Source organism: Danio rerio, chromosome 14 (assembly GCF_052040795.2).
Source record: "Danio rerio strain M-AB ecotype USA chromosome 14, GRCz13ab, whole genome shotgun sequence".
NCBI classification, from domain to species: Eukaryota; Metazoa; Chordata; class Actinopteri; order Cypriniformes; family Danionidae; genus Danio; species Danio rerio.
In genome coordinates, this window is record NC_141034.1 from 40810001 (window position 1) to 40835347 (window position 25347).

General features: G+C 33.6%; 1 protein-coding gene across 3 annotated transcripts in view; it reads left to right on the forward strand.

The window, feature by feature from the left end:
• Positions 1-25347, forward strand: part of si:dkey-237h12.3 — a 312347-nt gene that overhangs the window by 97342 nt on the left and 189658 nt on the right. For all 3 annotated transcript variants that reach the window (XM_087281840.1, XM_087281841.1, XM_087281842.1), the window contains one exon: positions 2934-3194. In XM_087281840.1, coding sequence (XP_087137966.1) covers positions 2934-3194 — 261 coding nt within the window. The remainder of the gene's footprint in view (positions 1-2933; positions 3195-25347) is intronic.

Consider the following 25347-nt stretch of genomic DNA (forward strand, 5'->3'; position numbering starts at 1 on the left):
TATATATATATATATATATATATATATATATATATATATATATATATATATATATATATATATATATATATATATATATATATATATTACTTTGTTAGATTACTTACTGTAGTTAATGTTAAATGTTAAATATATATATAGTGACTAAATATAACTAATAAAGCATTTTTTTGTGAAGTGTTATGTTTTTTCTTTAAAATATTTGCTCACTTCTGCTTGTATTTTGCTAAATCATCTCTTTTTTATGATTCAACATTTTTTATTTTCTTCAATAATTTAACAGCACCATCAGTTTACACACTTTATTCCATATTTACCCTCCCAACCTCAACAGCGGCAGTTACAGTAATTGGATGTTGCTATCATAAATCCAGTAAATACAAATAAATAATATAAACTCAATAAATAAAGAAGCACTCATACAAAAAAATAATAATAGTAAAACAACAACAATAATAATACAAAAATAAATAAAATAAGATTATTACAGTTTTACTGTGCATCTGACCAAAGTGACCTTACTCATCCTCCAAAAATGCCAAATAATTTCCCCATCTTCTCTGATAAACATCCAATTTCTCAAGTAATCTATATGTGATTTTTTTCATATGCCGCCACCTTCCCCAATTCCATAACCCATTCTTGAAATGATGGTGGACCTGATGAACGCCATCCCCTCATAATGATTTGTCTTCCACTCATAATACTTATTTGAATCTTCACACCAGACCCCAACAAGAACGAGTCTCCTGGTACATATATTCAAGGACAAAATGAAAAGCAGCATCTAGAAACATCCTGAATGTAACTGTGCACTTTAGCAAGAAATTACTGTATCTTAGAACAGCACATGCATCAAGTCTCGTTCTTCACTCTTTATTTTACTAAATTATTTCTTTTTTTATGACTCAACATTTTAAAAAATGTTCTTCAATAATTTAACAGTTCCATCAGTTTACACATTTTTAACGTCCCCTTTCCTCTCCCCTCCCCAACAGCAGCAGTTACAGTAATTAGATGTTGCTATTATAAGTCCAGTAAATGCAAATAAATAATAACTCCATTAAAAAACACACACATACAAATAATAAGAATAGTAAAACAACAATAATAATACATACAAAATAAGATTATTACACTTTTACTGTGCATCACTCCACAGTGACCTTATTCAGCTTCCTAAAATGCCAAATCATTTCCCCATCTTCTCTGATAAACATTCAATTTATCAAGTAATCTATATGTGATTTTTTTTCATATGCTGTCACCTTCCCCAATTCCATAACCCATTCTTGAAATGATGGTGGACCTGCTGAACGCCATCCTCTCATAATGATTTGTTTTCCAATCATAATACTTATTTGAATCCACTCAGACATCTTCACAATAGACCTCAGCATGAACGGGTCTCCCGATACATATATTCCCGGACAAAATGAAAAGCAGCATCCAGAAACATCCTGAATGTAACTGTGTACTTTAGCCCAGAATTCCTGTATTTTAGAACATGAGTACATGGCATGCATCATGTCTCCTTCGTCACTCTTTATTTTGCTAAATTATTTCTTTTTTTTATGATTACATTTTTTATCTTTTATTTTTTACAATTTCTTCAACAATTTAACAGTAGCATCAGTTTACACATTTTTAAGGTTCCCTTTCCACCTCCCCTTCCCAACAGCAACAGTTACAGTAATTAGATGTTGTTATCATAAATCCAGCAAATATTGATGAATAATATGAACTCAATAAATAAAATACAAATAATAATAATAGTGCCAAATAATTTCCCCTTTATACCCGATAAATTTCAATTTATCAAGTAATCTATATGTAATTTTTTCATATGCTGCTACTTACCTGATTCCGTAACCTGTCCTTGAAATAAAGGTGGACCTGCTGAGTGCCATCCCCTCATAATGATTTGTCTTCCACTCATAATACTTATTTGAATCCACTCGGTCATCTTCACACCAGACCCTAACACAATCAAGTATTCCAGTGCATATAAAGTTGAAATCAGAATTATTAGCCCCCCTTTATATTTTTCTTTCTTTTTTAAATACTTCCTAAATTATGTTTAACAGAGCAAGAAAATTTTACAGTGTGTCTGATATTTTTTTTTTCTGGAGAAAGTCTTATTCGCATTATTTTGGGTAGAATAACAGCAGTTTTTAATTTTTTAAAACTATTTTAAGGTCAAAGTTATTAACCTATTTTAAGCTAGATTTTTTTTGATAGTCTACAGAACAAGCCATCATTATACAATAACTTGTCTAATTACTCTAACCTGCCTAGTTAACCTATTTAACCAAGTTAAGCCTTTAAGTGTCACTTTAAGCTGTAGAGAAGTGTCTTGAAAAAATCTATTGTAAAATATTATTTACTGTCATCATGGCAAAGATAAACTAACCAGTTTTTAGGAATGAGTTATTAAAACTGATATGTTTTAATAACATATGATATGTTCTAATAATTCAGGGGGGGGGGGTAATTTTGACTTCAACTGTATTTCAGTATAAAATGAAAAGCAGCATCCAGAAACATCCTGAATGTAACTGTGCACTTTAACCCAGAATTCCTGTATTTTAGAACAGCACACGCATCAAGTCTTCTGCTTTACTCTTTATTTTGCTAAATTATCTGTATTTCTGCACAGAATACAATTTACAAAAACACCTATGTACAAAATTAATCTTTAAAATAAGATAATTAAATAATAAATCTGTCATGCAAGTTTTCAAACGCGAACTTAAAAACCTGCTGTTGCAGCATCTTCAATAGCAAATATTTTTTCCATAAGTGTGTATATACAGCAAGAGTCGGAAAGCAGCATTAAATAATTTAAGAGCATATGAATGTATTTTCCACAAGTTATTTTGTGTACTGCTTCTTATGCTCTCTGTATTAAGCATGCGCTTTGAATCTTGCAGGCCAGAGTCTGTCACTGAGGCAGCTTGGGATATGCGGCCCTGCTCCTCGCCGCGGTCTGAGCTTCTGTGCGGAAACCGGACTCGGTCATCATACGCAGCTCAGCGGAGCAGACCACATCCAAAACGTAGGAGGCATTTCGCCTGACTGCGCCATGCTATGGGTTAAATCACACGGTCGGGACTCGCGTCTGTCAAGCCGATCCAACTCTGCTTTAACACTCACAGACACAGAGCAGGACAACAAATCAGATCAGGAGAACGGTAAGTCCAGCTGTGTTGATAACCTTACATTGGGCTAAATGATGCTGACCTAAAACTGGAAAAATACTCATGAGGGAGTCAAAGGAAAGTCACCTCAAGGGCAAGGATGTAATTTGTTAGAGTTAACAATGGGTATCCAATGACTAGTTGAGCTGACAATATTAATGGATCGACCGGTTACGTTCGGAGCCTAAGGGGCACGGTGGGAGACTCCGAGAAAATAACATAATTTCCTGAAGCGTATGAGCAAACGCCGAAGCAAACGGCTAGACGCTTCCTCTGGGCCTGTGCCGAATCGTAGATGGCTTTGTTAAAGTCACTCATATTGGTGTGCGGATCCACAGGGTGTTGCTGGGCCTGTGAACAAACGCTACGGTGGATGAAGAGGGGCCCACTGGTTTGAAGTGCAAATTGGTGTGCGTCGAAAAAATCCTAATGCCTTATGGATTAGGGAGTGCTTTTGAAAAAACAAATTGTCTATATATGAAATACATGCATGTCAAAGCACATACATCTGTATTTTAATTCTTTATTTTTTTCAGAGGATGCATAAATAGGATTTCTTTTTATTTTTGGTGGCGGTGACTGTTTTGGGGGCGAGTTTATTTACTGTTGTTGTGATTTATCTGCTTGGTTTTGCTTTTATTCGGAGAACAGTGTATGTGCCAAGCTTTTTAATTCACATTCATATATTCTCTATTGAGTTACTGCAGACATATGCAAGATTAGTTTGGAATAAAAAAGGGTTTTAAAATGTTTGTTTCTTTTGCTGTGCTTTGATTTTTTTTCTTCTTCTACGAATGGATATTTGTTGCAGAATATGTTGCTTGAAATAGAGGAATGGAAACATAAGGGAACGTAATCCTAGTCATTGTAGGCTAAACATTTCTAATGGAGGATCTGTAGTGTCTTATGTTTAGCGTTCACCACATTGATCAAAGGAAACCGCATCTGAAATGCACACGCTCAATTTACGTGTCACATTAGACACTATTTACTGCTGCAAGCTTCTCGTTTGCTGTGATATAATGTTTAATATAGTGCAATAATTCACCATTGAGAAGCTGTTGTCAGAGTTTAGTTTATAATATGTGACCATAGAGTGATATACAGTGGGGACCAAAAGCAATGTCCTTTGGAAAAATTTGCTTTTAATGTCCTTGCAAGTTAGGATATGAGGGACATGTTGTCATCTCATCAATATGGCTTTATTTTAATATGCTAAAAGCAGAGAAAAACAAACAGCTCACAGGAAGAAAAGTATACACTGACTACATGATAATCAGTTATTAATATTTAATTGGCTCTCCCCCATTTCATTAGTAGCCATTCTCCTGTGCATTCCTCGATAAACAAATTTTCTTGTGTTATAATAAATGAAACAATTAAAACACAAGCAAAATATGTTTAGAAAATATACATCAACATAACATCAATATGCTAAATAAAGATCAATTGTGGCCACTACTCTAGCTCTGTACTGTAATGCATTTCATTTAATCAACATTTAATATTTAAATCTATACATTGGACAGCAAAGATTAAAACTTTAAAATTTTGTGGTTTGTGTAATCTACTTTAAAGTGGAAATTAAAGCTGTATGTTTTGATTCCTATCATAAAACAAACAAAAAAGTGTATTCTGCAGTTTTGTAGGTCTAATTAAAACATCATTATGAATTTCTGTGTGCAATTCTCAAACCAAGACCATCACATTTTACTGTATTGTATGAATCATTTGTAATGAAAAAAAAAAAAAAAATATATATATATATATATATATATATATATATATATATATATATATATATATATATATATATATATATATATATTTACACATACTAACTGATAATTTGAATGACTATTAGAGCAATTGTTATATTGAATATATTGAATATCAGGTATTTTTGTTTGTTGTTAAAAATATTGCTCCAAATAGATTAATTCTTTCATTATAGGCCATGGAAATTCAGCTTTGTATTCAGTGTAGGAATGCCCCGTATCTTATTTCCAGGATTCAATTAATTGATAAAGATTTTATAACAGTATACAGTATTAATTACGGTATTAAATTGCATAAATAATGTAAAAAAATTCACAATAAAACTGGTTTAAAAAAAGAACTTACAAACATCAAGGTTTACCTCATAATTACATAATTATTTTAAATGACAAAAAGTACCTCAAACATTTGAGTACACATAAATAGACGATTTTGCAGACTGGGGCTGAATCCTCTGACTGGGCTGATGATAAAGCACTGCTGCATGGCACAGAGACTAGACATTTATTGTTTGACTAAATATGCTACAAATATATACCAAAAATATATAATTATTTTGTTCTACAGGTGACGCAGTGGCGCAGTAGGTAGTGCTGTTGCCTCATAGCAAGAAGGTCGCTGGTTCGAGCCTAGGCTGGGTCAGTTGATGTTTCTGTGTGGAGTTTGCATGTTCTCCCTGCGTTCGCGTGGGTTTCCTTCGGGTGCTCCGGTTTCCCCCACAGTCCAAAGACATGTGGTACAGGTGAATTGGGTAGGCTAAATTGTCCGTATATGAGTGTGAATGAGTTTGTGTATATGTTTGCCAGAGATGGGTTACGGCCGGAAGGGCATCCGCTGTGCAAAAACGTGCTGGATAAGTTGGCGGTTCATTCCGCTGTGGCAACCCCAGATTAATAAAGGCACTAAGCCGACAAGAAAATTAATGAATGAATGAATTTCACAAAAATTGTTGCTAAAAGTGATAATATTGTCATTTTGAAGTAATTTTATTCCACTGATTATATAATGATTATTTAACAGCATAATAATGCAAATAGCCATAAACACTTTGAAATACTTATCATAATTAATGTAATTTAGATTCTATATTTTATTGTTAAAAAGTTTATTTTATTTAGTTTTTTCTATTTAGGATTGCATGATACTGGAAAAATTTGACATTGCGATATTTTTTTTTCTCCCTGCAATATATATTGCCATACAATTTCACTAGATGACTTAAATAGCTCTATTTCGAAAGTCATTACTTTAGATTGATTGGGATGATTTGTATCGAACTGAAATATCAATATATTCTATGTAATTTAGTATATACATATAATTAAACAAACTACAGTCATAAACAACCACGATGGAACAAATATTTAAGTAAAATAAACATTGCTTTATGGTTTACCAAGGAGTATCTAACAGCATTCGGGTACAGAAAGTTAATAATCAAATAAAAAGAGCAATGTAGAGTCTTCATCACATAAATAATTCAATAAAATGCATTTTTATGCTCTTCATGTTCTCTTAAGATGCTTTAAACTCTTAAAATGATCACACTGGCCTTAAAATCACATGAAAAATGTTAAACTTTCACTTTATAATGGTTAAATTCTGCAGTCTCCACGAATATCATGAGTTTTGACATGTGGATTTATCTACATTCATAACTCAACATTGTATATCTTGCGAATCAATGTGACTATTGCAGATTCCAATATCAATGCTCAAACAATATATTGTGCAGCCCTAGTCCTATTATATACTATTAACTATCCATAGTAATTCTTAATAGGTAAATGTACAAATATTAACTCTGACACAGGTGAGGTAGACCGGTGTAAAATGGCTCCAATGTTAAATATGAATTTGTAAATGTATAGGCAAAAATTATTGAGGTTGTCTCCAAGTATTGCAAGATAAATCAATATATTAATTATTGTGACAGGCTTTTATTACAGTAATGACAAAAAAGCACAAGCATTTTTACCAGTGCTTTCGAACTTTTGGAATCCACTGTACTCTATGTGCAATTCGTAAACGTTTCCTACTATATGTACCTGCAAAACATCTTTGTGCTTTAAAAAAATACTCTGGGAGCAGTGTTTGATTCAGACATGCAGGTGAGGAGTAGTATTTGACCAGCATATTCCAAGCTATTTTTCTTCTATTCTTTTCTGTGGATTGGGTCTGGGACTTGGTCCGTTTGAGTCAAAATATAATGATGTAGCTGAGAGCGGGCTGTCTGCTTCACAGCACTCCATTAAGAGAATGAGGTCAAGTTTCCCTGCACAGTCGTTCAGCTTCTGTATCTCCACATCTTTGCCCAACTCTCTCCAGTCTGCTATGCAAAACACGTTAAAACTGTATTATAGCGTAGGCCTCTACGTATCCGGCCTAGGGACTAGTCATTATTATATAAAGTTATAGACGACTCTGGAGAGTGACTATGATTATTTATTAGTCAGTCGGGTGTTAAAATGTATAAAGGGCATTTTTCATCAATGATTAGCCTACATTTTGTAGAGTCAGTGTTTGATATACTTCGAGCTCTTTCGCAGTCTGTGGTCTTAGGGAAGTGCAATGCTTTAAAGCTTCAGCAGTACATAATTCTACAAATATTTTAATAAAAATATTCTTGATAAATGTGACACAAATAATGTTCTTTCACTTTGCCTGTAGTTCCTATAGGCATCCCTCTGTGAAGCGTTCATGCAAATGTGAGACGCCGTGTGATTTACTGTAACAATTAAGCTGCACTTTTAAAGGTATGAGACGGGTTTCCACAGAGACCTCATTGAGGCTTACTGTAAATCGTTCTGTGACGTGTCTTTGGCAACCCATATAAAGCAAGGCTTGAATTTCAGTGCATTTTTTGTGCATTGGGTCTGGGACTTGGTTCGTTTGAGTCAAAATGAAGAGTTTAGATGCAAAATCCTCTAAGTGCCATTTGAAATTTTTAATTAAAATTAGCATTTTTTTTCTCAGGCTGTTGTGTGTAATTTCAGTAAATTTAGCCTTGGTGCAAAGAATAGGTTATTTTCATTGCCTTTAAAGTGAAAAAAAAAAAAAAAAAAAAAAAGCCTGAGAAAAATGCAAATTTTAAAGAAAATTTTCATACAGCACTTAGAGGTTTTTGCATCTCAACTCTTCAAATATTATTTTTAGAAAATAAATTAATAAATAAATAAGTAAATAAATAAGCAATTTCTATGTTTTAGAAAAATAGAAAAAGAGCACATTTATTCACATACACTCAAAAAAATATGCTTGCTGCTTGTTCAAGCTAAAATGAGCTCAAACTAGGGCTGGGTAATAAAATGGGTATCGATATTTATTGACCGAACACCATTGTCAATATCAGTAAAAATATTTTGTTAAGTTTTTTTTTTTTTTTTCTTGTGCATCCTAGCCTAGCTGCTCAACTGAAAGATGTTTTAGTATAGGGGTAATGTTGTCATTTTACTTCACAATTTGTAATGTTGCAATATGTATTTGAATAATGATGGCTGGTTCCTTTACTTGAACGCTCAGATTTAGTTATCAGAATTTTTGATTGCATAGTTTGAGGTTTACTGTGTCAACATTATTCACACCTTACAGATGTTGACCTACCTTTGTACATTTTATTTATCAAGTTTAAGAGTCTCTTTAACCCTTGTTTATTTTTTTTATAAAAAGATCAGATATTTTGTTTAAATATTTTTGTTTTTGACTAATAAAACTGATTGCCTCAGTAATGTTGGTAAATTAAAATAAAGTTATTAAATAAAAAATCGTAATACTTCTAAATGGATTGTTAAACAAAAATTCAACAATTATCGATATCGATATTGTGAATTTTTTTTTGCAATATTGCCCAGCCTAAGCTGAAACATCACAATTTTTGACTTTTTTTGGGACAACTTAACTGTTTTATGTTCAATCCTCTTAAATTTGTAAAAACTACTAAGCTAACTTAATTTCTTCATGTTGTCTCAGCTCAAGTTGACTGTGTGGAACCCAGAATTTTTTACAGTGAAGATGAAATTAATATTTTTTCTTTTTAATCTGGCTGCAATTCCAGAATCAGCTAGCGTGATTAATTACCAATACAGTTTTTTTCCCTGCAACCTTTTAATCAGCTGTACTGACTGAGCCATAAGCTGTTGCAACATTATAGCTTTGTTGCATTGCATTGCAGCGCTCACTCACAGCAAAGACACAGCATTCGTACGGCACCTTTGAAAAGACCGCAGCAGTAGTGAAAATGCTGTTTGTATGTAATGCTGCTGCAGGGTGAAAAGCACTACTCACACCTGTTACATTTCAATCCCTCAAAAATCACTTACGCTGATTTCTGTCTGCTTTGTCTATCGGGTAATTTTGCCTTTTTGGGGGTCTTAAACTGATTAAATGGCTACATGCTGATTTATATTTAATAGGCTATTATCTATCTTCGTTATACATCATTACTCATTTAGCAGCAAGGATTTTTTCCTGCTGTGATTTGCAGTGCATTCTGTCAGCTTCTGACATTTTGATTGTCATATACTACCTGTTTAAGTCATGAATGAATGAGTAATAGTAAAACTGTAAGAAACAAGTGCAGTTATAGAAAGAAGACAGAAATAAGATAAAAACTTGTTGGGTTGTGACTGGAAGGGCATCTTCTTCATGAAACACATGCTGGATAAGTTGGCGGTTCATTCTACTGTGGCGACCCCTTATTAATAATGCGACTAAGCTGAAAAGAAAATGAATGAATGAATGAAGTAAAAAGCCCCAAAATATGAATAAATTGGAAATATTAAAATAATATATATATATATATAGCCTTCCTGGAATAAATGTTACATAAATATATGCAGTATGCTTTGCTGATTTATGACTAAACATTTAAGGATCATTTTATTTACTTCTAATGAAAAGCATCTAATAAATAGAAACATAATAGAATATAATATTAAAACAGAATTTTTTATCAAGTTTTTTTTTTATAAATTACAAAATGAGGTTAAAAAGGATGGGCTAACAATAAAAATATCAGTTTAATGTCCATTAGGTAGAAAAATAAGTGTTGTGATATAAATAAATTCAATCTGAATAATTAACAGTATACTGAAGTGACCACGATAACAATATTGTGCATATTTATTACAGCAAAAAAATTAATACAGAGATTATGAGATTACTGATTACTAATACTGAGATTATAATTACAGCGATTTAATTATAAAATAGAATTTGAAATAGATGCCAAGTTGTTTTTGACCGCATTTATGTATACAGTTGGTCAGAATTATTAGCCCCCATGTTTATTTCTTTCCCCAACTTCTGTTTAACATAGAGATTTTTTCAGCACATTTCTAAACATAAATTTTTAATAACTCTTTTCAAATAATTAATTTATTTATTTTATCTTTGCCATGATGACAGAACATAATATTTTAACATTTTTTTATTATATTGTTCAAGAGACTAGTATTCTGCTTAAAATGACATTTAAAGGCTTAACTGGGTTAATTAGGTTAACTAGGCAGGTTAGGGTAATTAGGCAAGTTGTTGTATAACGATGGTTTGTTCTGTAGACTATCGAAAAAGTATACCTTAAAGGTGCTAATAATTTTAATAATTTGATAACTTTGATAAATTTAGCCGAAATAAAACAAATAAGACTTTCTCCTGAAGAAAAATATTGTCATACATACTATGGAAGTTTCCTTGATCTGTTAAACATAATTTGAAAAATATTTAAAAAAAAATTCAAAGAGGGGCTTATAATTGTGACTTCAACTATGTATATAAAAAATTATAAAAGTGCAGCCCCAAAATATGAATTAATTGGAATAAAATATATACTGAAGTCACATATATTTTAATAAGTATCCTACAGTCTTTAATAAATGTTACATAAATATAAAGAGTATGTGTTGCTAATTTATGACTAAACATTTTTGAAAATGATTTTATTTACAAATAATGTAAAACATTAAAGTGGATGTTTTACTTACATTTCGTTAGTATGGCAGGGTATAATATTTTCATGTTCCAATAATTGTTAAATTTTTAATCTAGTTTTTTTTCATAAATTACAAAAAAAAAAAAAAATGTTAAAAAGATAGACTAACAACAACAACAACAACAACAACAAGAAAATCAACAACAACAAAATCAGTTTAATGTCCATAAGGTGGAAAATGAAGCTAAAGTGTGCTCTATAAATAATCAAAAATGCAGAGACGGAATAATTAACAGTAAATGACTGAAATGACCATGATAACAATATGAATATAATAATTCAATACAGATGCATTTAATATGCTTTCTCTTGTATATACATTTTTTTTATAAATTGAATTTGAAATAGAAACCATGTGTGTGTGTGTGTGTGTGTGTGTGTGTGTGTGTGTGTGTGTGTGTATGTATGTATGTGCGAAAGTGAAATGTATTTATTTACAGTGCTGGTCAAGAAAAATAAATACACTTTGGTTGGTCAGATCGTGTGTAAACCTCACGATGTCACATATGGAGATTTGAGAGCTCTGTAATGCATGCGTGAACAAGAGTAATCATGGATGAGACGCACGGATCTCAAAACTCAAACATGAATGGTGCAAAGAAAGCGTTCAACACATATTTTTCTGCCCAGCATTAGGACTGCATATGCAATATCAGGGGAATGGTACTGTAGTTTGGAATCTGTATTGTGCAAATTTGTGCAGCCAAAATGTAAGTGAAATGTGCACATACCCATTTGGACAGCGACTGATCAAGACGCATGAAGTGACCAAGTGTAAATACTGCCATATGGGTAATTCTCCTGCTCACAGTGACTAAAATCCATGACCATATGAGGCATTTAAAGGGATTTGCACAAAAATGAAAAATCTGTCATCATTTTGTTCATGTTGTTCGGAACCTGTATCTCTTTCTTTCCTCTGTGGAGCAAAAAATAAGGTATTTTGAAAAATGATCATTTTATTATTATTATTATTATTATTATTATTATTATTGTTTTTAAGTCAGAAGAAATATGGTTTGTTTCCAAACCACAATATGCAGAACATAGAAGTCAGAGAGGTTTAGATATGTATAAAAATTTGTGTATTAATGTATAAGAATTTTCATTTTAGGTGGAACGTTCCCTTTAAGTCGGAAATCCACCTCTCTCTTTTCTTTCAACCCCCGTGGAGGGTCATATATCAGAGTCTGTTTTAGCTATAAACCATATTCATTGCTGGTATCATTTAAGATGATCCATTTTTAATGAAGCGCTTGAAGATATATCGCATAGTCAGAGATCTAGCGGCTCGGGGAACATCCAAACAAGGCTCCTTTCAATATAGGTAATAAACCAGTATTTCAGCGGTGCTGCTGCTGCTGCTGTGAATACATACACTTCTCCATCGGCTTTAACTGGGTGTGCATGTGAAATTTGTGTTGCTCTCTGATATTAATTTGGATTCTGTGCTTCACAGAAAATTTTATGAAGGTAGAAACATTTTTATCCTTTAACATAAAAGTCAAAAAGTTCTTTTTGCTCTGAGTAAAACAACATCAGACGAAGCCAGTCGCCAAGCAGAAAGAGAGTATATTCATGACTTAGTGAACATGTGTGAATATTTAAAGGAGCTATAAAGGGAATTAATTAATGTTGGAGACTTACTTATTAAGGGAACCTTCAAGCAAGACCTCCCACATGCAAAAAAAAAAAAAAATCATCAAAACAATTGAATGTACGAGCCAGGTTCGTTTCAAAGTAGAACTTTTTTTTCCTTCAAAGAAACTTCAGCTAATTTGTATTCCTATAAGGTATGTTGAAGCTTCTACAGTCTGGCCAAGAAAGACATTGTGACAAAAGTCATCACGGTGAACAAAAGTTAAAGAAGCTCTTCGTTTGGCCAGGAAATAGCCTGGAAACCCAGCTGCCCCCTGCTTTTGTCTGGCCTGGTCGCTATTATCAGAGGATAAATGACCCCTATCAGGATCTTCAGTGCCTGTGAAGCTTTCTCTCTGTCTTTCTTTCTCTCTCCTCGTACATGTGGGTGTTTGCGCTGTGTTTTCACACAAGAGGAGTGTGTATAGGCTCCATAATATACGTTTTCTCCCCCAAGGCCAATGAGGGATGCGGTCTCAGTTCTTAAACAGCATTTTAAAATCAGAGAGGAATCTTTTAAGGACGTGATCTTTTAAGCGTTCTCTCTTGTGTACTGTAGTATCCGCTCAACATTTCCATTTAGCACAATGATGGAGAATCCATTGCTAATGCACATTATCTATATTGACTACAGCAATTTGGATGGGTGAGAATGGCTCTATGGCAAGGGTATTCAGCTGGAGTTACAAGAGGTCGTGTCTATGTCATTTCTTTCCAGCAGAAATACAGACAATTTTGCAATAGTTAACAATTTAGATGTGGGTAGCTTGCAATCATCAAAGATGCAACATAGGCTCATTCTGAAAACGTAGCAATATACATTTATGGAGATCAAGAATTTTTTAGCCAGAAATATGCGTGACTGCATTTCATCCTTAAAATAAACGCTACAGGCCATTCTTTTTCGCACTTAGCAGCTGAACGCTTGCTTCCATATGAGCAGCTTTACCAATGTCACCACTTTGTCCATTGGCTCGCAGCGTACGTTGGCAGACTTGAGACACAGAGAGGAGTTGACTGCGATGACAAGGTTTGAGTCCAGTGAAGAACAAACTAATAAACAAGTACATAACAGGGTAAAAATGTGGTAAAATCTGAAAACGTCATAAAAGGGCCTTTTTTTGATTGCTTTTCAAAACACTGTCAAAGGTTGGGTTTAGGGAAGTGGGTGGGCGCCGGTCAATTGAGGCTGAGGGGTTCGGTCAGTCTGTCAGTCAGTCAGTCAGTCAGTCAGTTGATTGACAGCGGCCTCTGGTGGATTTATGTAAATGGTAATGGTGAGAGAAATTTGAGATCTCCAAAAGTACACAGTGGCCTCTGGGTGTAATGGAACATGGAGGACCACAATCCACAGTTCCGAACGAATGTAACCTGCAGATTAATAACTTTTTTGAATTTGTAGGGTAATTCAACATTTATAACAGTTGCAGAGAGATTGCCTCCCGCGTCATTCAATTCACGTGTATGAAAGCATTTTGGCTTTCCTCATTCATTCATTCATTTTCTTTTGGGCTTAATCCATTTATTATTCTGGGGTCACCAAAGCGGATTGACAGCTTATCCAGCATATGTTTTACGCACCAGATACCCTTCCAGCTGCACCTGGGAAACACCCATACATGCTCATTTACACATATACACTTTTATGAAGTAGGAGAACATGCAAACTCCACACAAAAATGCCAACTGACCCAGCCGGGGCTCGAACGAGCAACCTTTCTACTGTGAGGTGATTGTGCTACCCACTGCGCCACAGTGCTGCCCATTTTAGCTTCCCTGTTAAACAAGATGATAGAAAAAGTTGTGGTGGGACCTGAAGGCCTTCATAGATTATCAATTAAAGGTGTTTTCTGTCACTGCTTTAACCTGCATTAATGCATTCAGTGTAAAGCTGCACAATTAAACATTAAAAGATTGTGATCTCAATTCAAACCTTGACACTGACGCTGGTGAATGCTGTAGCCTTTACATTGTGTAACTAATGGGTGGCGACAAACAACCATCAAAGTTATGTCACTGAATTGGTTTTCAAAAATAATACATCTATAATGAAACAATAATGAAATCTCTTGTACAAGATGTTAGATTTCTATATTTAGCATTATTAGCAACAGTAGCAAAGATCATTTTTTGTATTGAATATTTTCCTTTTTTTCAGCTGGTTCTTTCTTAATTTTTATTTTTATTAAATTTACAGATTCTATTTGTCAGAACCAACTATTTTTGCAGTAATATTTTTATATAAATGGAAAGCAAATGACATTTGTCTCCTCCTTTTTTTCTGATCTAAAAAATGGTCCGATCCGTGACTCAAAAACCATAGTGTGATCCGAACTGTGAGATTTGTGATCCATCACACCACTAGTGTCCGGTGGATTTGCGAAAACAAAAACTGCAAAAAAATGTATCTCTAGGGACGTATTTGGAGCTCTCCAGAAATGTATATATAGATAAATAATCAGAATGAGCCTGGGTTGCAAAGATTAGGATACTTAACTTGACTGTAAGTTGGCTATGTGTGGATTTTTTTAGCAAAAAATGTTTTAGGATTTTATCAGTTGAGCCCAACTGGATATGAATATTAAAAGGTAAGACAAGATGATTTATCAGACTATTATTGTTTTTTAAACACTTTGATACCTTCAGTTTACAGTAGTTCTTACAGTATACACACACACACACACTCACACACACACACACGCACATATATATATATATATATATATATATATATATATATATATATATATATATATATATATATATATATATATATATATATATATATAATCATGGATAAGCAATTTCACAAAGTGTGTACATCTTAATTATTATTATTATTATTTTTTTTTTTTATGTGTGTGAGTTTTGCTTTACTGCATTACTTGGATTTCCTGGCCAGCTGAAAATCCCCTAGCTCCTTTAAATTCTTAGATTTTTCCCAGCATATTTGAACCCTTTCCCCCAGTATCTATAATATTTTGAGATCCAACTCATGCACAACCATTACAAAAGAAGTTCAGAGCAAGGGCTCGAATATGGAGAAAATGCAAAACAACATGCAATTTTTATGATCTGCAAGGAGCATGTAAACTTTGCACCACAACTGTTGGAATGCTAGAAAGCCACGTGACAGAGAAATGTACTGTATGGGGTTTCAGTTTTCTCCACCTGTTTATGTAAATCTATTTTGCTGCTCAATGTGTTTGTGCTACTGTTGTTAAAGAAACTGCATCATCTGCAGCTCTTTACATTTTTTCAGAGGTGAAAAGCAACACAGAGCAGAAAGGGCTTAAATGAAATGCATTAAGCTCTAGGTAAAAATATTAGAGGATATAGTGCGAAAAGATCATTGCCACATCTCTGCTCTTTAGATGCGCTGCTCATTTTAAACTGTAGAAATGGAAAAATGGGTCTACAGTTGTCATGATACAGTTGTCTCACACTATATGTGATCTGAACTGTGCCCGAGCAGGTTTGAACTCTAGAGTCTGGCTCATTTGATTAGTGTGATCGCTCTGCCCTCTGCCTGGATGCAGTATACTGAACTGTGCTCTGACCTGTTTCAAGAGCTGGGCTCAGATTATTTCGTCTTGTGTGTGATGTACATGCACATATAGGATGATCATGCTGCTCTCGATAAAATGATTAATTGGATTTACACATTTTTTAAGGTCAGTGGTTGCACACAATTTTAAATGGGCTGAATTTAAAGAAACAAATTAAGTTGAACATTACTTAATTTAATTTTGTAATTAATAAAATGATGTTACAAAACGCAAATGTGTTTTTTAGTCGTGTTTTGGGTGCTATCAGAATGATGTTAAAATATGCGTACATAAACAGATCATGTGCACATAAGCTGATCGCTGCAGTTACATAACTTAATTTAATTAAAATATCTTCAAACTAAATATTTAAGTTCAGTATCTGGAACTGTACTGTTGATTTTGATTTGGATCATGACCTTGATCTTTTTTGATGATGAAAAGTTTAACAAAGTGGCTTTTACTGACATTTTAGTAGTTTAAGGAGATACATTGACCTGATTTGCCATGTAAATTATTTTAATATTTAAATTCTAAAGCTATTTTAGTTTTTTTTAAATGGCAAATACAAGTCACTGGTAAATTGTAAGTTATTTTCAAATGTAAAGGTTGACTGAATGTAAGTCTATAACATCCACCAATATAACATTTGGAAAAAAGTTGTGAGTTGTAAAAAAAAAAAACATGTATTAAATTAGTGTGTGCTAATGCTATTACGGCAACATAGATCTTCTATTACTAATAGAATCTATGTCTTTTTAGTTAATTTATGTATATTTAGGTTCATAATAGGTCTGATTCTCAACTTACTGATGAACAAGATTTGCAGCTTTCTTGTGAAAAAAACAAAACAAAAAATGTACGTGCCTTCTTAGTTCTTTCCCTGCCATTGATGAGTTTTTACGCCAATCTGTGTTTTAGATGAATTGCGGTAAGAAAAGCCATATTGCATATCCTACGTAAGTTACAGGACTCCTGAGTCTCCCGAGGACGAAATACAAAGACAATCCGAGTAAAATACAAAGACAATTCGAGTAAGTGTACATTATAAAAAAATATCTGTTAATTTACAAGTTTCCGTATTTTGTGATTCACAGGTGCTTTTTATTTACTGTTGCCTTTTGATGTTAAAAATTCAACTCTACAGTTTAACAAAGTGACTTTTATTGACATTTTAGTACTTTGAAATAATATAAAAAAATAATATAGAAAACAATAAGTCTGTATAATAACTAAAAATGTACTGGGAGTTCATTACAAGGTTTTTGTAGCATTGTATACAACACTAACTCAGAGAATATATCACTTTAAAAATGTTCATAAAAGTAACTTTTTCCAACTTTTCAAAGTAAAAAGTTGTTGTAAGAAAGATCCCATAATGCAATTCAAAATCTTAAATAAATGGGGAAAAATTAAATAAAAACATGAAATACAGAAAAATGCTGATTTTCAGATTTTTTTTTTTTATAGTGTAGATCACATTGCATTTGAAAAACGAAGAGTTTTACAGCTTTCCTTTTCTTTGCCATTAATGAGGAACTTCCCATGAAGCCTTTTTATTCCACTAAATGTTCTCTACACTGAAAACAGCATCTTCGAATCAATAATATGTTCTTAATCTCTTAAAAAAAGGTTAACTAAGTAACTTTTTACTAAAAAAGTTCTTTCTTTGGGGTTCTTTTGTCCTATTAAACGGTGTATAAGCAAACGTGTTTTTCTTCCTGTTTTATCGAAAGCAAAAGTTTGCATCATGCTCTGGCTCTGAATGTTATGTTCAGAGTGAGTGCAGATCAGTAGGGGGGTGATAAGGGATTATAATCCCTCTCAGACTCCCCACAAGGCATTATTGGAGACAAGGCGGGATCCAGAACCAGACTGTGGTCTGCTCTTTGAGGACCAATGTTCTATGGAAATGCATATCATAACAAAGTACCAGGTAAAAAACTTCTTGGCACTCCCAAAGGGGCAGACAGAGGCAGGTCTGCATGTAGGCCGTTCCTGGATGCTTAACCAACCATCTGTCACGTCTGCGAACATTTCCCCACCTCTCTTTATGACATCAAGGTGTTTGCTCCATTGATCATTGCGGACACCAAGGCCAGCTTGTTTTCCATATGCATTTCCACTTTTCCACAACAATGGGCAGGATGTCCAGGAGTTTGCAGCTCTTTGTGGCAGCTTAGAGATTGAATGAGTCTCTGCTGCAATGTAAACGTATTAGGTACAGTCTCGACATGAGCAGCAAGGCGTTCAAGTGTAGTTTTCTCTTTTTCTTTTTTTTTTTTCCGCAGACAAACTTCAAACGGAAAGGCTGATGAGGCTTGTGTTTGATGCCTTCTCATTACTCCGGGTGGCAGGAGAGTTTGGTCTGATGGTCTAAGTACAGAGTGATACAGGCGAAACGGGTCACACAGAGTGCCAGTGCGGCTTTAGCTTCATAAGCAGCACAAGACTGATAGAGATAATTACCATGTGTCAAATTGTCTCTTTGTCTGTTCTGCTTTTTCTATTACAGTTCAGCAAGAGGTCTTTACCTTAAAGGTTACAATCCTGAGCTATATATAATGCAATTGATCGGCTTATAGCAGGATTAGGTTTTGATGGCCTAAAAAAAAAAAATCCTGCGCTTGTGTGATTCCTCAGAAGGTCTTTTTCTGTATCCCACCACACAGATGGAAGGTGGCCTTATCTGGGGTTTAGGGTTTTTGGAAAGTGTTGCTCTCAATTATAAATACAATATTGTTCTGGAGTCAGTTGGAGACTGATTTGGATCTTTTTTGGTGTTTCTAAACGTCTAGCTGCGAGACTAGGTTTTATGATGAGGAGAATGTCTTAAAAACATCGTCACAAAAATTAAAGATTTTTTGCCGTTTTCTACTCTTGATAAAAAATAACGGAAATTATGAAAAGCATTGGATATATTACAAAACAAAAGAAACTGCATTCAACAAATTCAACAAATTCAAGATAGCAACAAATAATAATTTTACTGTAATAAAATCCAATTGTAATAAAATAAAATCAGGGTTATAATTGCCATTTGTTATTTGAAATAAAATATTGGTGCAGTTAATGCAGATAAAATGCAATGCTGATCATTTTCGTTTATTTTAATTTCAAACGAAATAAACCAACACAGGCTCATTCTGAAAATTTAGCCCTATATGCATTTCTGTAGATCACAAATTATGTAGCTAGAATTATCTATGGCTGCATTTTGTCTGTAAAACGAACACTACAGGGCGGGATGATGCCATTTCTTTTCTTGCTAGCAACTTACCTTCATATGGACTGCTTTCCCGCTGTTACCAGTTTGTCCAGTAGCTCACTCATGCAGAGAGGAGTTGACCACGACAACGGGGTTCGAGTCCGGCGAAGAACGGTTTCAAAAAGTGTGTAAGACAAAAAAAGTACAGAATCCTTTTTAAAGCTGAAGGTTGGGTTTAGGAAAGTGGGTGATTGGGTCAATCAGTGCTTTGAAAACTCTATTGGTTGGGTTTGGGGAAGGAGGAGGTTGGGTCAGTCGATCGGTCAATCAGTCAATCATTCAGTCAGTTGAAAGCGGTCTCTAGTGTATTTACGCGTGAACAGCAGGCACGAATGGCACTCTTGAGAGAAATTTGAGATCTAAAAAAAGCATACACAGCAGCCTTTGGCAGATTCGCGAGAATAGAAACTGTAAAAAATGTAGCTCCCGGGACGCATTAGGCACTCTCCAGAAATGTATATAGAGCTATTTTTTTCAGAATAAGCCTGGGTTAAAATAAACTACTAAATATACTAAACCTTTTAAAAAAAACATTTATATTTTGATTAAAAAACATTTTGCTGTAAAGTACAAAAATCATTAAGCATGAAGGGAGATTGAATAAACATATGTCAAGTTATAATTTGGTATAACTTTACTTTAAGGGGTGTTCATAAGACATTAAATCTAAGTCATTAAACCTTTATAATCATGACAAGACAGGTCATGAACGTGAATAAGATTTTATGCACACTTATAACAACTGTCATTAATTGTCATTCATTCAGTACAGACATTTTAAATGCAAATATGACATTTGCTATGACAGCTTGATAAAAAGCAACTGCATCACAACCTGTTTTTGCATTTGTCATAACAATGTGACATTATCAAGACAACAAACTTGTCATAAATCTGCCATAAACATAATTGTCATGAAGCCATCATAAATATGTAATGTAGTTTATAACAGCATCATTAATATATATTTTTTACCTTAACTACAGTGGAACAAGCCGAACTTGTCATCAAAATGTCGTTAAATATTAATGACACTGTTCAAAATTATTTGACTGAGTTATGACACTAATGAGACATTTTAATGACAAATACAGTTTGTTCCACTAAGAAGGTGATCAGAAAAATATTGATGACACCATAATGATGCCTCATGACAATCATGTTTATGACAAGTTATGTTGTGTCTAATTGGCAATGTCAATCTGTCAAGTTGTCATAACAAACAATGTCATCTTTGCATTTAAAATTAATTAACTGAGAGAATGACACCAAAATGTTGTCCTAAGCATGCATAAAATCCCACAACACGTGTCATGTCATGATTGTAAAGGTTTATGAACACCCCTTCAAGTGAAGTGTTACCCAAAATGCTTTTTAAATAGCTTTTGTTATGCATGGGTGATGGCATATTTACTGTACAGTATTATTCCTTAGCTTTTTAAATGAATTTGCCTCACCAATAATTAACATATAGTCACATACTGCACATACTGATCATATGTGATATACGGACAGTGTTTCCTGAAAACGTTGATGAATGTTGTTAAAGAGTCATCTTAAGTTAAACAGTGCTGTATGTTAATTTAAGGTTGAAGCAGAACCCTTTTCCCAAAGTAGCACACAGATCGCTTATTATACAGCAGAATTTATGGCCATCATTATGCAAGTCATCAGGCTGAGAGGTGCTGAACCAAGACCAAAACCTTCTATAGTTAAGCTCTTATGTACATTATGGAAATAGGGCAAAATGCTAGCAAACGTGGACAGAGTCTCACCTTTTATTGAGGCATTTGAGGCTATTTATTTAAGTTATAGTGACTATTGTAGAAAAAAATGTGCTGGCTTTGGTTTGAAATATTAAGACAATAACACAACACAACACAACACAACTTAAAAGTAAAAGTAAAAGTTCACCCAAAATAAATTTTTATGGATTTATTTTTGTGTGTTTTGTTGGACATTTAAAGTAATAGCACACACAATATTAAAAATTGTAGGTACTGGTGACTTTAAAATGTAAAGATTTTTAGCTGAAATCGTAATCCTTGGTGATTTATACAACATATTGTTAATTAAATGTTAGTCAGTGCTTTAAGAGTTAAAAAAAGCATATTCTGGCAGAAAATATTGATACCCGTGGCTTTTGAAAATACATTGGGGTCTTTTAAAGCGGAGTGATAAGACTGTGCAAGAAACTGAGCACTGGATGCAGTATCTTGCCATGTTATTTCATGTTCAACTGAAAAAAGACATCTAATTCATGAAATTAACAACTAAATTAAATGTAATTAAATTAGACCATTTTAATATGAATTTAAAGACTGGCACTCCTAAAAATTTGAATAATTATCATTTACTCACTCATGTTTCTCCATGCATGGCTATGTGTTTTTCTTTGGATTGCCAGAATATATTTTAAAAATCTTTTAAACCACAGACTTAAAGCACTATGAACTAGTTTACTCAAAAAAAAAAAAAAAAAAAACTGCTGCAGTGTTTCATTAAATGTGATTTGTTAAATGGAATAATGCACCTCAAAATTATAATTACCTTCATTTTCCTCTTATTTAATTTCTTTCTTGTGTGGACAAAAGCAAAAAGCCCATCTGATTTTTTTTTTTTTGCCCATAAAATGAATTGTTCATTCCCAACGTGTGAGTAATGAGGACCTAATTTTCATTTATGGTTGAATTATCCCTTTATCTCCACCACTGCAGTTAGATATCATAAGGATCATATCAAAGTAAGCATCAAAGTAGGCATTCAAAAAGGCATTCTCTTGTCTGTCATGTTAATTCAGACCTTACATGTGATATACAGTAACAGTGATAGCCATGGGATATTCAGAGAAAATTAGATTTTTCAAGTGGTCCGTAATTTTCACACATACACACAAATACACACACACATACACATACACACACATTCACACGCATGCACGGACATGTTACAATAACTTTCCATAGACGTAATTCCTGTGGCAAATTTTGAATGTCAAAAAACCCTGTTAAGTATGATTTTTAAGCTTTCTTGAATTAGGAGCACATAACGCATGTGCTTTTAAATCACCCCAATGTTGTAATAACTAGGTCATATTCATGCCATTGTACAAATTTCACACACATACGCATGTACACATGCACATGTTGGAATAATAGTTTGCGAGGACTCTCCATACTGTAGGTATATTTTTTTTTACAGTAAAACATGCTTATTATATGGCAGGGCCTGAGTGGGACTCCTTCTCAGCCCTGAAGTTTCAAGCCTTTGACCGGCCCACCTCAGTTCACGTCTCTTTCAAGGAAACAGCTGCTTTGGAACTTCAAATGTTTTTCATTTGAACATTAAAGAACGTTAAAGGATAGCTAAATCTCCAACACTATTCTTTAAAACATCACAATGTCCTTTCCAGCAATATCTGAATATATGTTCTGTGCAAATTTCTTTATTTCTATTTATTTATTACTATATCCAGTCCTTTGTAACGATGGTCACACAAAAAAATAGAAAATAAAATTTGTACACCTACAAAAGTAACCCAAACAGTATTATATGTCTTAACACACACACACACACACACAAAAATAATAATAAAAAAAAATTAGGGGAGGTTTGAACTGACCATTGGACCACAGTGGCGCTATTATGGTGATGCGCTTGGAATAAAAAATAAATATTGCAGTGTTACCTGCAAGACTCTTAACCACAGTATTACTTTCTATTGACGGCTTAAACTTTTTCTTCCATTTTTAGATTTCTGATCAACTTATGTCAGATTTGATAATGTAGTGAATCATCTGATTTTCATTGAGCTGGTGTAATATTCATTAATATTAATTATTCGAATTCTTGTATTTTTCCCAGAGATGGGTTGCGGCTGGAAGGGCATCCGCTGTGTAAAAACTTGCTGGATAAGTTGGCGGTTCATTCCGCTGTGGTGACCCCGGATAAATAAAGGGACTAAGCCGACAAGAAAATGAATGAAAGAATGAATGATTTCTGGTATTCACTAAGGTGCCGCTGTCATCATTAACCTGCAGGCTGCCTTTTGCTAACGGGGCTGCGAGAAAATAAATAAAAAGAGTGGAGCTGCAGCAAAATAATTAATAAAATGAGTGAGGCTATGGTCAAATAAATAAATAAATGAAAAAAGGGCGACTGCGTAGAGTGCAAGCAGCTAGAGACACCGGTCCTGGCAGCCAAATAACGGACTGGCCCACCGGGAATTCTCCCGGTCCTCCCGATTAGCCAATCCGTGCCTGTTATATGGCCTTACCCTAGCCCCAACCTGCAAAGAAGTCCTTTGGCAAATTTTGAATATCAAAAAACCCTATTAAGAACGAATTTTGATCATTTTGAATTGTAAGGACATAAGGCATGTTCTCATAATTCACCCCAATGTTGTAATAACTAGGTCATATCCATTACATTATATATATATATATATTTTTTGTCCTTGTATACACACACACAATAGATGGTTTGCGAGGACTGTCCATAGGCTTATTTTTTTACAGTATAAAACACTTATTATATGGCATTACACTATAGCCCCAATCCACACAGAATTTCTGTGGCAAATTTTTTGTCAAAAAAACCCTGTTACATATGATTTTTAAGCTTTTTGAATTATGAGGACATAAGATATGTTTATATATATATATATATATATATATATATATATATATATATATATATATATATATATATATATATATATATATATATTATATATATTATATATATATATATTTTTTTTTTTTTACAGTTAAATTGTTATTTTATGGCATAACCCTAGCCCCAACCTATACAGAAATCCTGTGGCAAATTTTGAATGTGGAAAAACCCTGTTAAGTATGATTTTTTCACTTTTTGAATTGCGAGGACATAAGACATGTCCCACCACAATGTTGTAATACCTAGGTCATACCCATGTTATTAAAAAATTACACACACATTATTTTGTGCCTGTTATCTCTGATCAACTGCATAAAAGAAATCAGAATATTTTCTAAACAATCAGAAGAGTTTTAGAAATTAGAAGAATTTTTAGGGACAGCTTAATTGTTTCATGTTCAATCAACTAAAAATAGTAAAAACATGAAGTTAATTGAATTAATTTGCATTGAGACAAGTTATAGGGATTGTGTGGAACTCAGCATTTTCTACAGTGTACTTTGAATCATTTTGACTTATGCTTGACTTCGATAACAGTGCTTTTTGAGAAAACCTGTTGTAGAGAGAATATACTTAAGTCTTTACTAACATTCTGCTTAGTGTTTGGGGAAATCCAGCCAAGGTCATTTAATAAACCATGTCTGAATCTTCAGATACTCAGTCTCTCACACATTCACTCAAGTATGTAGTAAACGCTAGTGTAATTCCTATTTGTCTTGAAATATGATATATACTTTTCCCCCTTTAGAGTTGCATGAGATTGCATGTGATTGCATAGCGAGACATCTGCTTTGTTCTTAGGGCAGATTAATATTTTGGTAGTCCGCTACATCACTCTCTATCCAGCATGTCAATAATCGTCTCTCACATCGCCAAGTGCAAACATTCACCCTCACCAAAAAAGTCGAGGTTCAAGGTTTTAAATCTCACAAAACAAAGTTGTGAGAAAAAAGAATTTCGGACTCGTCTGATGGTGTTATACAAAATCTATCATTCTTTCTCTTTCAACTGACGAATAAAAGCTTCCACACTCTCACTCGGGGATGTGAAAGCTGGTGCTCACCACCGGAATGCGTAACGTGCACAAACCAGCCTGCCAAGACCAATCATCCAAACCTGTTTATGGCAAAGGGAGTTTGTTTGTGCCTTTGTATAGCAGTTCAGATCTATGTATATCCTGTGTTAGAACACGGCCACAGTATTTTTTTCTTCACGTTTGATCACATGCTAATTATAATTTTTATTAAC